This window comes from Moschus berezovskii, chromosome 19, assembly GCF_049115385.1.
Source record: "Moschus berezovskii isolate FMDL1 chromosome 19, NW_MosBer_1.0, whole genome shotgun sequence".
Lineage (NCBI taxonomy): Eukaryota > Metazoa > Chordata > Mammalia > Artiodactyla > Moschidae > Moschus > Moschus berezovskii.
The window spans coordinates 21,458,213-21,475,891 of NC_142478.1; the positions used below are offsets into that span (position 1 = coordinate 21,458,213).

General features: G+C 36.7%; 1 protein-coding gene across 2 annotated transcripts in view; it reads right to left on the reverse strand.

Moving 5' to 3' along the window:
* Window positions 1–8,691: 8,691 nt before the first annotated feature.
* The window catches only part of NAA15 (N-alpha-acetyltransferase 15, NatA auxiliary subunit), a 72,431-nt gene continuing 63,443 nt past the window's right edge, over window positions 8,692–17,679 (reverse strand). The window contains exons 18-20 of one of the 2 annotated variants that reach the window (XM_055404830.2): window positions 13,515–13,658; window positions 12,506–12,603; window positions 8,692–11,470 (exon numbers count right to left, since the gene is read on the reverse strand). In XM_055404830.2, coding sequence (XP_055260805.1) covers window positions 11,270–11,470; window positions 12,506–12,603; window positions 13,515–13,658 — 443 coding nt within the window. In that variant the 3' untranslated portion in view covers window positions 8,692–11,269. Of the gene's footprint in view, window positions 11,471–12,505; window positions 12,604–13,514; window positions 13,662–17,679 lie in introns of both variants that reach the window. The other variant, XM_055404829.2, reaches the window with a different exon arrangement.

The window sequence follows — 17,679 nt, forward strand, 5'->3', positions numbered from 1 at the left end:
TTAACTTCTATGCAGAGTATATCATGTGAAATGCCAGGCTGGATGAAGCAGAAGCTGGAATCAAGACTGCCAGGAGATATCAACCTCAGAAACACAGATGATACCACTCTAATGGCAGAAAGCAACGAAATAAAGAGCCTCTTGGTAAGGGTGAAAGAGAGAGTGAGAAAGCTGGCTTAGAACTCAAACATTCAAAAAACTAAGATCATGGCATCTGGTCCCATCACATCATGGCAAATGGAGAAAAAGTGAGAACAGTGACAAATTTCTTTGGGCTCCAAAATCACTGGTGACTGCAGACATGAAATTAAAAGATGCTTGCTCCTCTGAAGGAAAGCTATGACAAACCTAGACAGTGTATCAAAGACATCATTTTGCCAACAAAGGTCTGTATATTCAAAGCCATGTTTTTTTCACTAGTCATGTATGAATTTAAGAGTTGGACCATAAAGAAGGCTGAGTGGCAAAGAACTTATGCTTTTGAATTGTGGTGCTGGAGACTTCTGAGAGTCCCTTGGACTGCAAGGAGATCAAACCAGTCGATTCTAAAGGAAATCAACACTGAATATTCATTGGAAGGACTGATGCTGAAGCTCCAATCCTTTGGCCACCTGATGCAAAGAGTAGACTCACTGGAAAAGACCCTGATGCTGGGAAAGATTGAGGGCAGGAGAAGTGGGCAACAGAGGTTGAGATGGTTAGATAGCATCACCAACTCAATGGACATGAGTTTGAGCAAACTCTGGGAGATAATGAAGCACAAGGAAGTCTGGCACATTTCAGTCCAGGGAGTGGCAAAGAGTTGGACGTGACTTAGCAACTGAATAATAAATGAGTACTTTGGAAATTACAAAGGGCAATAATGTTTTAGATATCATTTGAGTCTCTTTTCTTCTGGAAAAACTGTTACACATCCTCCAACTGGGTCTCCCTTGCTGTTTGGGCTTTTCTCTAGTTGTGGCAAGCACGCACTTTTTACTGCGGTGGGTTTTCTTGTTGCAGAGCACGAGCTCTAGGGCTCACAGGCTTCAGTCGTTGTGGTTCCCAGGCTGCAGAGCATGGACGGGTCAACAGTTGCAGAGCACGGCTTAGGTGCGCCACAGTATGTGAGATCTTCCCGGACCAGGGACTGCAACCATGTCTCCTGCATTGGCAGGTGGATTCTTTACCACTGAGCCACCAGGGAAGGCCCCTCATCACTCTTAATACATCGGTAAAAGTACCCTTAACCTTCTGGGAAAACCAAAGAAGCATTTGTTTTGACTACAGATTTTTTTCTCTGCTTTCTGAGTTAGCATTGTCTTAGTATATTTTTGTCCACCCATTTTTATCCAGTAGGGAATTAAAAAAACCTTTTTTAACTTTCTAAAGAAGTACCCCACCCCAAATGAACAAAAACACCTAATGTTAACATTTTGCCATATTTCTCTCAAACATGTTTTTTAAGAAATAAAAACTATAGGACCCTCACCTTCCCAACATGACTCTCCCTTGTTTAAAGAGAACCACTGTCCCAAATTCTGGACAGTGGTTCTGGACAGTTTAAAATTCCCAAACCTGTTTTTAAACTTTTACTTTATGTGAATATTCACATAAACCACACTTAGTATTATCTGGCTTAAAAAATTTAGAAGAAATTTTTTAATTTCTACATACAAGAAATATAATGCCATTTAACTTCCTTCCTTTTTGCTTTTGGATCATTACTGTTTTGGAGAGCAATTCTTGATTCACTTAATACTAGCTTATTTAACTGCAGAGCATTTCATTAAATGAATATACCACAATTTACTCATTTATGTTACATTTTATTTCCAAGTTTCATCATTATAAACAATACCGCAATGAACATCCTTGCATGTATCTCTGGTAAATGTGTGGGAATGTTTACAGGGCATATCTCTGTATATCTACAGACAAGAGATTTATATCGAGAGTTAGATCTATAGATACAGGTATCCTATTAGAATAGCTGGTTTATGCACATTTCATTTTAGTAAATGAATATTGCCCTCATAATGATTATACCAATCTATACACTCAAAGACAGGATACCTGAGAGTTCCTGTTGTTTTTCAACATCTCGGCCAACATTTGATATCCAGACTTAATAAAAAATGCTAACAACTAGATAGATGTAAATTATTGTGTCTTGATTTTGCACTTATTGACCCCAATCTTTGAAAACCCTTGATTCCTCAAAACTATTATTTTCAAATTCTATGGCAACCCACTCCAGTGTTCTTGTCTGGAGAATCCCAGGGATGGGGGAGCCTGGTGGGCTGCCGTCTCTGGGGTCGCACAGAGTCGGTCACAACTGAAGCGACTTAGCAGCAGCAGCTTCTTGACTACTAGGTTCTTTTACTAGCGTCTCTTCCTCTAACCCCGTTTCTTATTCTCTTTGAGCAGTCTTGTCAAGTCATACCACTCATAGCTCACTCTTCAAGTCAGTTTTCTTTAAAGTTTTAGACTCATATACCTAGCTGCCCACTACACGTTATGTTACATGCCTAAAATTCATGTCTGAAAAGACCTCTTTTCCCCCCTCAATTTCTCCTTCTCAATTTTTGACGCTGTTTAATGATAATGTTAAAGATAGTTGTTTTCTGCCAAAACCCCACGCATCACTGCTAACTTTCACTTCTCGCTGATGGAGGTCCTATCTGCCTAACATTTCTTGTATCCTTGGCTCTCTTCTTCATGTTAATACTTAACTGCTGCTGTCCTCACTTCTTTCCAGTTGTTATACTGATCTGAAGCAAGCACTTTGTTAGACATACCTGGGCCTGAATGCCTATTTTTCCTCACTCACAAGCTATGTGACCAGAGGAAAATTATGATTCTCAAGCTGTTAAACGGGAACAATACCTGCCTCATATTTTTTTAAGGTTTAAATGCGCTAACCAGTACAAAATACTTACTACATTGCCTGGCACAGAGTAGGAACTCAGGAGTATAAGCTCAGCTTGAGTCTTCTGATTAGCCTTGGTGCCTCCAATCTCACTCCCTATTCCCACCATCACATTGCTAGTGGAATTTTCTCAAATACTTATCATCTTTCCCTAATTCTTCAATAACTGACCGTTGCTTACACAAAGCCAAATCTAGTCTTTTAGTAGGCCATCTAAGTATCGCTAATTTGAGCTCCAGCCTTATTTCCCAGATTCTGTTCATACTATTTTACAGTCCCTGAATACATGACCTTGTTTCATGTATCGGAACCTTTAGGCACATGCTGTCTTTTGTCTGTGTATGAAATTCATCTTTATCTTTCCAAGCTCAAGGAACATACTCAAGCTTCTCCCAGTTCATCCAAACAGAAATGAGTACTGATTCCTAGGGGTTTATATATTGCTGCTGCAATCATTTCTTGATTTGCCCATCTCCTTCACTAGCCTGTGAAAACTGTGAGAGCAACAGCTATGTCATATATCCCCAGTATGAAGCATAGTTTCTGGAGGTGGTAGGCATTTATTAACTACTAGATAGTAAATGGATGGATTCACTAGTTAGTGAATGAAAGGAAAGACACTCAGACTGGCCTTATTTTGAATCTTCTAAGTAACTATAAAAGCAGCATCAAGAAATCTGCCACGTTCACTGACACTAGTAAAAGTTTCCATGAATATCAGAATGACGGGAGGATGGAGGTGTTACTGGTGGTTTTCTCTATCGTATGAAAAGGCAAAATAATCCAAAGTGCTAGTACACGTAAAGCAAAACACTAGGGGGAAAGAAAGCATAATTTGAGCTGTTAATTATAAACTATTTCCTGAGCATACTGGTCCAGTGTACTACAGGAGACAAACAGAGATAATCAAATAGAACACTGACAAGTAAACAGAAGAGAATATCTTTTTGAAAATACTAATACTTAAAATGAATGCTTATAAATAATGCCTATGAACATTTATAATGAATCCTTATGTGTCAGGCTTTCTGATAACCACTTATATACAATATGTTACTTAATCCTTCCAACAACTGTATGAACTAGGAATTCCTAGTATCTTGCCTAAGATACCTGAGCCAGGATTTAAACTTGGTTCTGTCTGATCTAAAAACTTAAGGTGAAGGAAAGCCATCCATGTCTATAAACACAAAAATGGCAATGAACAGTATTAGCTTGTCTCATTCATCAAAATCTTTAACCAATCAAGAATAAAGTAGATACACATAAGGGTTGGTCGATAAAACAATTCCTATTTCATTACAGAAAACTACTATGTTGGATAAATTTGGGAGAACTATTCAGAATATTATTTCAACAGCTCTCATAAACTAGTTTTTAATTTGATATAGGACTCTGTAGCACATAAACCTCCTTACCAGGTTCTATACCAACAAGCCATATTTTAATTCTGTCACAGAATCAGGGTTCCTCTCACACCTGAGATTTATAATAGAAATTCATTCATTTACAGAAATGCAGGGACTTACCCAGTGGTCCAGGGGTTAAGAATCTACCTTTCAATGCAGAGGACAGAGTTTTGATCCCTGGTCAGGGAACTAAGACCCCCCACATACTGTAGGGCAACTAGGATTGCATGCCACAACTAAAGAGCCCACACTGCAACCACTGAGCCAGCACACTCCAGAGCCCATACTCCACAAGATGGGCCTGCATGCTGCAGTAAGAGAGAGCTCACACGCTGCAACCACTGAGCCAGCACACTCCAGAGCCCGTGCTCCACAAGAGGAGCCTGCATGCTGCAGTAAGAGAGAGCTCACACGCTGCAACCACTGAGCCAGTGCACTCCAGAGCCCGTGCTCCACAAGAGGGGCCTGCATGCTGCAGTAAGAGAGAGCTCACACGCTGCAACCACTGAGTCAGCACACTCCAGAGCCCATGCTCCACAAGAGGGGCCTGCATGCCACAGCAAGAGAAAGCCCGCTGCCGCCACAAAGACCCAGAGCAGCCAAAAGTTAACATTTTAAATGAAAATAAGTTGTTTTTAAAGTTAACTTTCAATTTAAAGAAAGAAGGAAAATGTAGTCCTTTATGGAGGAAAAAAAAAAAACAAACCCTACATATTTGATCGGAGGTTTAGGTGTTTAGGAGGTTTAGGTTTAGGAGTGTATGACTTCTCAGGGAATAATACCACCACCTATCCTTATTTAAACGTCTTTGTGCTTTGCTTTGGTATTCATCTATTAGAAAATTTAATCATGCATCTATAGGAGTTATTGCTTAAATTAAGCCAAGTTATCAGGACACGTAACAAAACTATGTAGAAGTGATTTTTTTTTTCTTCTTTGAATACCAGCATCTCAGAACAGGAAGATCTCCTGGAGTAGGAAATGGCAACCCAATGCAGTATTCTTGACTGGAAATCCCATGGACAGAGGAGCCTGGTGGGCTACAGTCCACAGGGCCTCAAACAGTCAGACACGACTGAGCGACTAAGTGTACACACATCTCAGGTAGTAGAACAGCAGAACGAGGGAAAAAAGCAAGATACAAATTCTTCCCCTTAAAGCAAGATAGGGGAAAATTCTTCTTTTTGCTTGTGTCTCTTTAAAATATTTGAATTTCCTCAAAAAAACCCCCACAAAACAGTCTAACTTAAGAATCACTGGGGTAGTCTTGAAAGAAAGAAAATAAAAGACCAATTTCCAGGCCTGGCTCCAGGTAATTTAAATCAGAACTTTGCAGGTGGGCCTGGGCACTGGGGTTTATGGCTTTTAAATAATCCCCCTGGGATTCTAATATACAACTAGGATTAAGTTTTAAAAGATTCAATTGCCAGTCCTAAGTAGATAAGATCAACGAGACCACAATTCCAGTTGTGATGAACACTGGCTATCTATAGGCCAAGTGTCTAGAAATAACCACTACAGATCTCCACCTAGTATCTCTCCTTACGTGTAATGATTAAAAGTGGAGATACTACGATCCATGGGGTCACAGAGTCAGACAAGACTGAGCAACTGAACTAACTACGATGCAGAAAACAGAGCCTTAAAGGTTAAGTGGTTTGTGTTACCTGTCTCCCTATACTGTTTGGAAGAAAGAAAAACTACTGAGTGACAATCTTTGAAGTAACTTAATTCCACTGGATATGATCGTTACCTGGCTGCTTGGTTGCTAAAGACATGAAGGATGAGAAGATTCACTGCCAACTAAGGCCACAACGAACAGGCAGCTGAGAAAGAGGATGGTCCTTCAGTCATCTGCTTCCTACAAGGCCAGTCACAACCACTCCTCTGACAAACTATAGGAAGAAAACCAAAAATTAGATGTGAGAAATTCATTCAACATAAAAATAAAATAAACTGGATCTGTGGTATTCTGAGGAAATCTCTGAAGACCAACAGACAGGACCAAAGGGAAGAAAAATGGGAATATTCTAAATCAATAGATTAAAAAAAATCTTTAAGCCTTTGCAGCAAATGATCTGAAAGTTAATAGTGCATTATTGCTATTTTCTACCATCTGTAGGCCAATATTCATAGCAAATTTCACAAAGATTTGAATATCAACTATGTAATTACTTAGTCACTACCCTAAAATGTACCCAGTGTAAATTCTTAAGATTTCATATATCACATTAAAAATAGCTTTTACATGAGTTTGAACCAAAGTATTAATCATTTAATTTGACATTGTAATTAGGTATTTCTCTAAGAAACAAGCATCCTAGCAGGTCACTGAAAAATACTATGAGAAATGGAATGCGTCAGCCAACAGAAGGACTATTCAAAGGCAAATACTAATAGTTCAAAAGAAAGATGAGAGGTGGTTAGATTAGTTTTCACTATTAAGAAATGCCAAGAGTTTTAGAAGAATACTTTAGAAAACCCAGTACCTAGACCGGTTTGAAGACGTGGTAAGGCATCAGGCACTAGACAATGGACTTGATAAACCTGCAGATCAAAGTAAACAAATGGCAGGTTTATCAAAGCTCAATGCTAGAAAACTATGGTGGACTGGAAAGACAGCTAAAAAATGATACGGAGACTTAGACAATTCACAGGTAACTAAATATAGAAGGCAAATTTAATTATTAGCTGAAAGCAGGCCATGGGATCCAGTATATATTCAAAAAATCTCTTCACTCCTATGTTGTTTCTGAAACTTTATACTTATTGAAGCCAAGTTGAGGAGTTAAGCAACAGAATTCTTTATAACACAGATAGGAAATTTCCCATCTTTTCATCACCATCAACTTTTTTTTTTTTTCAGTTAAAGATAACTATACCAGTTGTATGAAATAAAACTCTTTAGACACCAAAAAAAGTGTATTAAAAAATGTAAGAACTACATTACAATCTTATTAGATTGCCAAGTATTACTTTTGTTACAAGAACCCTTGAAACAAAGTGAAATCTATTTCTTGCACATACAACCCTTCCAAATAGCACTGAAGACTAAAATTCCAAGTTTATCTATAGTTGACAGTTCAGTAAGCTCTAATTTAAATAGTACTAATTTTTCTTTCTTTGGCCATAATCCCAAGATGGCATCACTTCAAAGGCCAACTGGGTAAACCAAGAGGCTGGAAAACTCTCTCCTACAACACACTGCTTCCCTTTCCTTCTGCCCAGTTTTCCGTCACCATAAGGGAGGGTATGTCCTGATGGAGGCAGTGGTGTTAAATAGGCTGTGTAACCTGAAGTAAGGGCTTCCCTGGTGGCTCAGAGGTTAAAGCGTCTGCCTCCAATGCGGGAGACCCGGGTTTGATCCCTGGGTCGGGAAGATCCCCTGGAGAAGGAAACAGTAACCCACTCCAGTATTCTTGCCTGGTGAATCCCATGGACGGAGAAGCCTGGTAGGCTACAGTCCACGGGGTCGCAAAGAGTCGGACATGACTGAGCGACGGAACGGAACCTCAAGTATGTAGCCAATAATCTGCTTCATCAAAGTGAGAGCATTCTTTTCTCCAGAACCTCCTGCACACTACCAACATCGAAACTGAAAGTGCAATTCAACAAAGAATAACCTTTTCCAAAATTATTTTATTGCTACAAGTTGTGAGATTTCCAACCATCAAAATTGGAACAAAACTTGAAAGGTTCAGCCCCCTATGGGGCAGCATCGCCACTTCATGTGAGTTTTTCATGTAGATTTGGCAGTGGATTTAGCAAAGTTCAGATGTCAGCAGAATGGTATCAAGAAACCTTGCCTGTAACTTAAGAGGTTGAACACAAGGTAGAAAAAGACTACCTTCCATCGGAAAGGTCAGTCTTTCTTTGAATTCTCTTAGTAAGAGTAATTTCAAAGTTTAAGGCTCGTTAAGACAAATACATACATATCTTGTAAGAAAATCCAACACTTCACTTTCAAACTTTTCCCAAACAGATGGTACATGTGGTAGCTGAAATATTCCTAGAAATGGTGTACAAGAGACTTCCCTGAATTTATCACAACCTACCTGATCTAGACCACATTTTTCTGGCCTCTTCTTATAGTCACAGCTTTCATTTCACAGCTCTAACAGCAATATAACGTGGAGTACAGACAATACTGTGAAAAACAAGGGAGTGATAAAACCCATAGGAAAGCTATTCACTAGTATCAGGACTACTTTTAGTCATGCTATTAGATCACCTTTATTCTTGAGCATAATAAATAGGTACAGAAAAATGTTGAAAATACTAAAAGACTCAACTATCAAATTAAAGCGGAGGAACACTAACCTGATAGTCAGATTTTAGTTTTTAAATGAGAAATGACAAGAGTAGTAAATGTAAAGAAAAACAAAAAGAACTTTACTTCTCCTATGTTAATACAGGTCAAGGGACCCTTTCTTTTCAAAAGGGTTCATAACACCAGTTCTTAGCAATAAACATAAGGCACTTGTTTAGATTACAATACCACTGCATTTCCCCCGCCTACTTTTTTCCTAACCCTGTTTTCCCCCACAGCATCATTTGGAATAGAGTGAATGAGGCAAATGTGAGACGATCCAGTTGATACTATCTGGGGTAAGATAGCACAGTACAATGTTTTAGGGGTGATGTCTGGACATAAAATGAACCTCTGTCAATATCCTCTGAGACCAGACAATGTATCCACTATCAAGTAAACCTGAAAGAAAATAAAATATTTATTTAATAGTTCCAGTAAAATCAGGTTGGAATACAATATACATGTTAGGAATTTAGCTCCTCATGGGTGGCCTCTGCATTGAGTTCTTAGTACTTATGAATATTCATTCTAAGACAATCTACATCATTTGAACATTGTCAAGACAAATATAAGAATTTCATTTCAATATACAGTAGAGTTTAAACATAATTCACACATACACCCCCTATTTTATGGCTGGTGCCTCCTCCAAACACCTCATTAGTGGCAGAGGTAGCACAAATGTTCTTTACCAACAATAAGAACTTCAGTTGCCACTCATAGGAGAAGTTGAAAAAAGTTTTGTTGTTTTTTTTTTTGCCATCTGTTAAGATGTTCCTGAGACAGGGCCAGTTAATAAACATAACAAAGCACTGGAGTCCAGTCTGTATTTGTCTTTACACCACTAAATTACTAGACTGGGATGTGGAATGCAGGTCATGTACTATGAAATGCTGAGTTTAGCACAACTGTTCAATCAGTAAAAGGATCAGGTGTCCTGAAAATTCCCTTTAGAATATACTTTCTATAAACTAAAAGTACCACAAAAAGGTCAATTATATATACAATCGATTCATTTTACTCAATATCCTTATTTGCTGAGATCTTGCAAATGCAATGAGAATACAGAGCCTCTGGCTAGTTCTCAGTGTTTGGGTGTAAAATTTTAAGGCTCATTTTCTCAAATAAAATAGCAGTTCTCACTTTTCCTTTTAAATTACTAATTATATTCATAGTACCTGCTGCCATCCTAGCCCTCAAGGAAATCTTAATGCAGGAACAGCACTATGCTTGCTTTAATGGAATTTCCCTGACACCAACACTAAGTCCATTCCAAAAAGTTCCCATCTGAACTAGCCTCATAGCACATTATACTGCCTCTGGCTTGCACCTCTGTTTCCACCTGTGTATTTTCAAAGAAGCCCAACACATATTAGTTGAAATATTCACACAACTGTTTTTCAAAACAATTTATTGCATCATATTTGGTACCTTATGTTTGACAACAAAAAGGAAATTACATCTGTAACTGCAGGAAAAAGAAGCTGGTCTGTTATTGGAAAAAAAAAAAAGAAAGAAATCTTGGGCCCTTTAAAAATTACAAAGTCTTGGGCTTGCCTGAAACAACTGAGCAAGAAATAGATTCTTAGAAATGTAGGGCTTCAAGTATTACAAACCTGTGACACTGTGGAAAAATTCCAGAGGTATCTAAACTGCAGCACATTTTTTTCTGCATATCGTGAACAAGGCCTGCTGAGGTTTTTAACTATTAGTCTCTTGATCAGTCATAGAATGGTAGTCAGGAGTTCTGCTCTTTAACTTCAAGCCATGGTAGATTTTCTTTTTTCACTCTTGGGTGAAAAGTTCATGCTTGCTAATTAGTTGGTGCCACATCACAGTGCATTTGGTTCTTGCATTACAGTTTTAACAAGTTTGGCCAAAACAATGCTGAAAGGTTTGCATTGTTATTTTAGTTCTTCAAGTTTTAGTTAGAATTGAGATTGTTCCAACTGGTTCCTTCAGTTAAAAACTGTGGTACAAGAACACCAAACTGATCATGTACAGTGAATTTTGGAAACACAACAAGCGTATTGAACACCCTCTAGGTTTTCTTATAATTCTGCTTGGTATCTATATGTCCCAGCTTCTACAACATCAAGCATCTGTTGTAGGTTTCTCTGTAAATAGTGATTCACATTGCATACTTCCTATGGTCATAATCAACCCCGTAACAAAATCAGTTAGATGCTAAAGCCCCAACAACTCTTTGTGCTCAGTGAAAGAATCCAGTGCTAAAACAGCATTTATGCTGTCTGAGATATAGTAAAATCTCACAAGACAAATTTAAAGTAATATTTCTGCCACACACCTGCTTTGTTAGCTGTAACAGCCTCCAGATTTTATATAAATTAGTTTAAAAACATGGGTGGGTAGGTAGGAATAGGATAAGGTATTTTTTTTTAACCCCTCAATTTTAGCAGCTTTTAATTTTTTAAGAAACTGAACCTATATCCTGTAATATGTTAGATATTTTATATATACTTTTTCAGCAGGATAAAAAACGTAAAACACTATTTGAAGGCAAGAACATTTACTCTTCTCATTCTGTGTAAGTTAGAGCAATGCAGCAGGTGCGTGACAAAAATATTATACACTAGATATGGTCCAAAGTCATTCCGTTTGCTTGTTTAATGATGTTCAAATTTCATTGGCCAGTTCTTCAGTTTCTGCAGAACTATCTCCATTAACTGTGATCTTCATATCCTCTTCATATCCAGGAGGCATGAAAGCCAAAGCGTAAGGGAAAAGCTTATGACAATTTGCTCTATAAACTTCAGCAGCTTCTTTACAGTCTCCTAGGCTACCATCACACAAGGCTTCTAATACCTCCATACATGTCTAGAGAAAGAAAAAAGGTCACATTATAATTTGCTTAAAAGAAAAAAAAATTTACTGTGAATTTATCAGACATTTCATTACCAAAAGGTTTCCAAAACAAGAGGCAAAATGTACATATTTAAGATACAGAAAAGTATTTACTCCCACTATGCATTCCATTAGAATTATTTTCTTCAGAACTGCAAGGTTTACACAAAAGGATGGATATATAAACAGGGCCAGGACTAAGGTGAGACAAGCAAGGCGTGGGGTGCCTCATCCAAAGACACTCAACTCTCAGCAGGTAACCTCTGGCAATGTTGCCTCAGCCTACCTGGCCCTGTGTGTGAGTGTTGAAATTTACACACCGCTGTCAATGACTATACCTAAGTCTTTAAATGTTTTGGAGGCTCAGAGCCAGATGGCAAAATCAAACATTATTTTTTAACCTTCTATTCAAATTATAGAGAAGCTTTATGGTATGTCCACTGATGAAGAAGGAAGGAGAGTCTCAGAAACACAAAGCACATACATCCATGTAAAAATTTTCATGAATACTAATAACTCTTTCAACTAAACCCTTAAGTCGGTCTGCTTATATTTTTAAATGATTCATGGTGACTTGCATTTCTCACGTTTTCTTTCTTCACCTTTTCACTTGGAAAGTACTATGAAGTTTCCAGATACATAGCACACCACAAACTTACACTGTCTTCAAGGTTCTAATCTAACTGAAAGTGGAAGTGTTAGTTGTTCTGTCCTATGCCACCCCATGGACTGTAGCCAATCAGACTTCTCTGTCCGTGGAATTTTCCAGGCAATAATACTGGAGTGGACAGTAGCCATTCCCTTCTCCAGGGGATCTTGCTGTATATGTGTGTACACATATATAATCTTAAATAAATTTAAGATAAACTAAGTTTCTGAGATGGAGTCATAGTAATTTGGAGAAGAGTATGAATAACAAAAAAATTAATTGGTGAAAATTATTCTGGTGAAAATAGAAACAAAAAGAGTCAAGTAACTCTTACAGAAAAATAACGAAAAACTCTTTACCTGGAGGTTTCTGTTAGTGAGGGATTCATCAAGTGTTGTTGCCAACTCTATAGCTCGCTTCTGACTAGAAGGATCTAAATAATACACCATTTTGGCAGCTAAATGAGAGGGAAAATGGAAATGTTTTATTTCAAGGTAAAACCAGCATTTTATATTCTAACCATTCAAATATAAAAAGCAAGATCTATGTGCACACAGTGTGGCACTTTACTAGAAAAATGGGAACAGCCATTTGAAATACTATTTTTTGAAAAAAAAAAAACAAACCTGAGAGAGTAGACCAGAAACAGTCTAACTGTCCAAACTAAGAGAATGATTAAGGCAAGAGAGACTATGAAAAAACACCAATATTTCTAATAATATTTGTCTTTGTGTGGTGGGACCATGGATAGCTTTCTTCTTTCAAAAATGAACGTAATTTGGGATTAAGGAGAATACTTTTGTCTGTGTGCTTTGACGAGTAGGGGTGTGTGTGTGTGTGTCTGGTGTGATAGAGAGGGGTGTGGGAGATACCCAACCCTGACAGGTATGAGCACACTGCTACAGCACTACCCATGGGTCCCATCAAGTCCAGACTTTGGCTCATTAGCACAGACTTGTCAGATGATCCCTGCTTGTGAGATGGTTTTTAGGTGTTCAGCACTGTCAAGTTTCACAGCTTATATAACCATGAGAAATGAAAGATGATGGTTGCATCTAAGTGAATTTTAAGAGCATCCTAATGAGAGAAAAAATAAAAAGAAACATTCTTCAATGTATGTAATAGAAGCTAAATCACTAGCTTCTTTGTAATGCCTATGCAGAACCAGGAGAAACTACTAACCTTGATTCACGGTAATGATTTTATCTAAAACATTTAAAAATGTATAGGAGGTTAAGCTACCTGTTTCATAGGATTAAAATGTGACATATACACATTTGCCTCTGCCATACAAAAACTCAATGACCCACTATAGTAAAAACTGAAGCTGTTTTAGAGGCTGAGATAAGAAAAAAATAAACTGATTACCTGATAATCTGTGTGGCAATGAATCAGAATTCCTTTTCAGAAAAGTTTCATTAAAGTTCTTTGGATTCGTTGCTCCAAAAAGACGATTCATTTCTTGTTTTAATACTGTTCTAACTGCATCAGGTAAATCTTTACTTTCACACACTGCTGAACAAATTAAAAACAAACTCTTATTAGCAGTTAGATACTGATACAATTTGTGGAATTAAGAAATTATCTACCTGATGAGGTCAATTAAACAAAGCAATTATAAATACAAAGACTGGATAAACTTACTAATAATCCAACATTTAAAGAAGAGCTAATCTATATAAATTTAAAGAATGTGCAGCAACAGATTAATCTAATAATTTTCTTAAGGCTACCAAATATACTGCAGAAGATTAACAGAATTTTCCTCACCCTATCTCATCTACTTCTATACCCAAGTAAACCATTACAAATTTATCCGTTAAAAAAAAGCCATGGATCTTTCTATTCAGTGATTATGTAAACTGAGCTATCACTACATCATAATTTCCAAATGACCACCAAAGCATTTTCCTGTAAGGAAGACACTGTTGTCATCGTATGCTTTGGCATTTGGAGATGGAAAGACTGTCGCAACCACTCTGGGCTGAATCCTAGTTTGGTATAGGGAGATAGTCTGGAGCTTTGAGCCAGACAGACCTGAGTATGATTTGAGTGTAGACAAATCATAACCTCTCTGAACCTATTCCTTGATCTATAAAACTGAGGTGATATCTAACCCAGAAGGATCACAGTAAGAAAAAGCTACAAATAAAATGTTATTGTTTAGTCACTAAGTCGTGGCTGACTAGCCAGGCTCCTCTCTCCATGGAATTTTCCAGGCAAGAATACTGGAGTGGATCGCCATTTCCTGCTTCAGGGGATGGTCCCAACAAAGGGATCAAACTATATCAAGCCTATGTCTCCTGCACTGGCAGGTGGATTCTTAGAGTTGAGTCATCTGGGAAGCCCCACAAATAAAATAGCTAATGACATAACAGATATTCCATATACTGTAGGTACTATTTTTGTCACAGACTGAAGAAAACATAAATAGATTTTCCTTATGATTAGAAACTAGTGTTGTGGCTTTCAAACTCTTGATTACAACCAAGTATCTGTACTCTGATGAGCATGTTTCCTAAAAACATAACTTATAATGGGAAGCGAAAGTTTCACAGAACACTGACCCTTACATTGTGCAGCACATTCTTGTATCTCATACTCTATTTCAAGTTTTCAAATGCTTTCAAATGATAATGACCCATTCAACTTCTTTCATTTTCTCACTAATCACTACCCTAAGTTTAAAAAACACTGAACTTTTGAATAGCAAACATCCAAGTGAAATATTTTACATGTAGTTAGTAACTAAATAATTGATTGATATGTGCCCTTTGTTGGTTGAACAGCATTTCTTCTATCATTCTATAGAACTGGTTAACTCAAATAAATGAGCTACTAATTAAAGAATTTAGCTTACTCTCCATTATGCCTGTATCTTCAATTTGGATTTGGCAAATTTATCAATATTTGTCCTGGGAGTGGGGAATGGGCTTAGGAGTACAGAATGAACTGGAAGGAGAAAATCTGTTAAAATAGGTTATAGCCAATTACAATGAACATTATGTCAACAAACAGGTGTCTATAAAATCTGTTACTTCTATGGGCCTCAGTGGTTTGCCTGAAACGCTTTCAGGACACTTTATACATGCAGACAGGAAAGTAATTTTATGGTTCATAGCTGGAAACCATACTTTTCATGTTTTTCATCACTTTTACTAACTTGTTTTCCTCAGATTAAAAAAAAATCTCAGAAAAATAAAAACTGCTATTAAAAAAAGCCCATACAGCTAAAAATACATGTATATAAATATACATGTCTTGTGTTTAGGACGTGGTCAAAGAAGGAATATTTAAATGTCTCCCAACATCAACTAATAGCTATTTCCCTTTTTTTGTATTAATAGTTTATATTAATAAAGCATTCATTTATTTAACAGATTAAGAAAAGAATGTTTCCAAAAACACTTCCTTCAGTTCAGTTCAGTCGCTCAGTCGTGTCCGACTCTCCGCGACCCCATGAATCATTCCTTACTAATTCACAAATTGTTTCGGTCAACTCTGTTTTCTCCTCTAATCACTAATCATGTAAACTGGAACAGAAATTTCCAGGAAGATATTAATTACAATCAATCAACCAATCAATTCTACTGTAGCAAAATTTAGAATGTCCTATGGAAGGAACAGCCTCAAATGTCCCAGATTTATTAAATAATCTTTTATGGGTGCACTAATGGAGGCACAGGGAGTCAATCTAAATGTTTTGTGACACTGATAAAAAACTAACCAAAAATTACTGACGTCTCAAGAAAATAAAATATCTCAGACTATCTAATTGTCTTCCATGATACATTAAGCCTTTTCCAAGGGGCATACGAATTGAGTCCTGAGATACCCTAAAATTAAAACAACGTTTGGTTCATGTTATTAGCAGACTGAATAAGTTTAGTTATCACCAACAGTTAAAAGACACATTTTGCTGATTCTTAGTAAAGCAGTTTCCCTGGGTTCCCAGACTAGCCAGCATTTTTTGGTTAAAATTTCGGCAGAAAAGGACATTTTTTGTGAGATAATGATTACTCACTAAAGTACAACCTACTACGATTACTACTCAAAACAGCAAAATAAATAAATGACCATATTAATTAATTAATTACACAAGGTTTTTTTTGGCAGAAATACATAAGTACAGATGAGAAATCATCTGCAGAGAAAAGAAAAGAATGAGTTTGTACAAATGAGAGAGGAAAATAATGTAAGATTATTTATAGATTAAGGTGACCAAAAACTACTAATTTTAAAAACATTTAAGGGAACATAAACATGTAAGCAGGTATCAAAATAAATGACTACCTAAGGTCCTATTTCTACTTAGAACTGACCAGAAATATAGTTAAAATTCCCTAAGTTCTACAACTTAAAAAAAAAGGTGAAAAACTTGGAAGAGATACTATCATTCTCATAATTAAAGGGGGAAGGGGACATCCTGTATAATAAATGACTTCATGGGGCGATTACTACTTACACTAGTAGTGTAATGTTCTGGACATATGGAAGAGGCTCATAACCATGCTAAAGGGAACATTCACTTAGAGAAGCTTCTACAACTGATAAAATAAGTGTGGAGACCTTGTTTTTTCTTTTTCATCCATAATTTCCGGAAAGGTGTTATTGTGAGGATTTCTTTGTAAAGAAATTACTACAATATAACTTAACATGACAAATGTGTTCCTGAAAAGTCACTTCAAAATCAAGTATTTTTCTCAAAAACCAAATATATTAATTAATAAAAGAAACTCAGGGGTTTACAGTAACAAAGATGCCTAAATTTAGCCAAAGTGAGGATTACTTTGTAAATCTCTTCCTGACAATGATGTCAGATGAATACCTGAAGCAATGATAATAGGTAATATTAACTCTACTCAATTAATTCTAACTTTTAATGTTAGGACCATTCTTTGTTCTTCTAAAGTTCATAAGCATTTTAATTTTCTGAAACAACTGTTGCAAGAAAATGGTTATATGTGCATCAAGCCACACACTCATTAAAAGTATTTGCTTGTCACTTCCAATTTATATTTCAAAGGAATATAACTCTAACTCCATAAACTTTATATGTACTGTTTTATTATCTTTCAGGAAAGAACTGATTGTATAAAAATGAAAATAGCTTGAATGCATTTCATCCTAACGGAAAATTATTTACGGCGGTTATTTCCAGCCTTAACTTTTTGATTTATGATTTCAAAAAAAATTTTTAATACCAAAAAAGACTAAAAAGAAACTTTCTTATTTTCACTAAATACAGCAATTACTTCTACTTTCTATAACATGACATTATTACTTTCAGAATTTTTTAAAAACTGAGGGGAAATTTTCTATGATTTAGCTTCTGTAACAGGAAATCACTTTTTTGACAAGCATAAATATGATCTAAATGAGGCTTTACCTTTTCTTATAAGTCAAAATAATGTTAACTGGGACAATTTAGCAAAAAGAATGACTGGGATACCTGGTTTAATCTCATTATTTTTATATAATGCATGGATTCACATGGGACTAAGTGCTTAGCAATGAGACAGCTAATAGTATT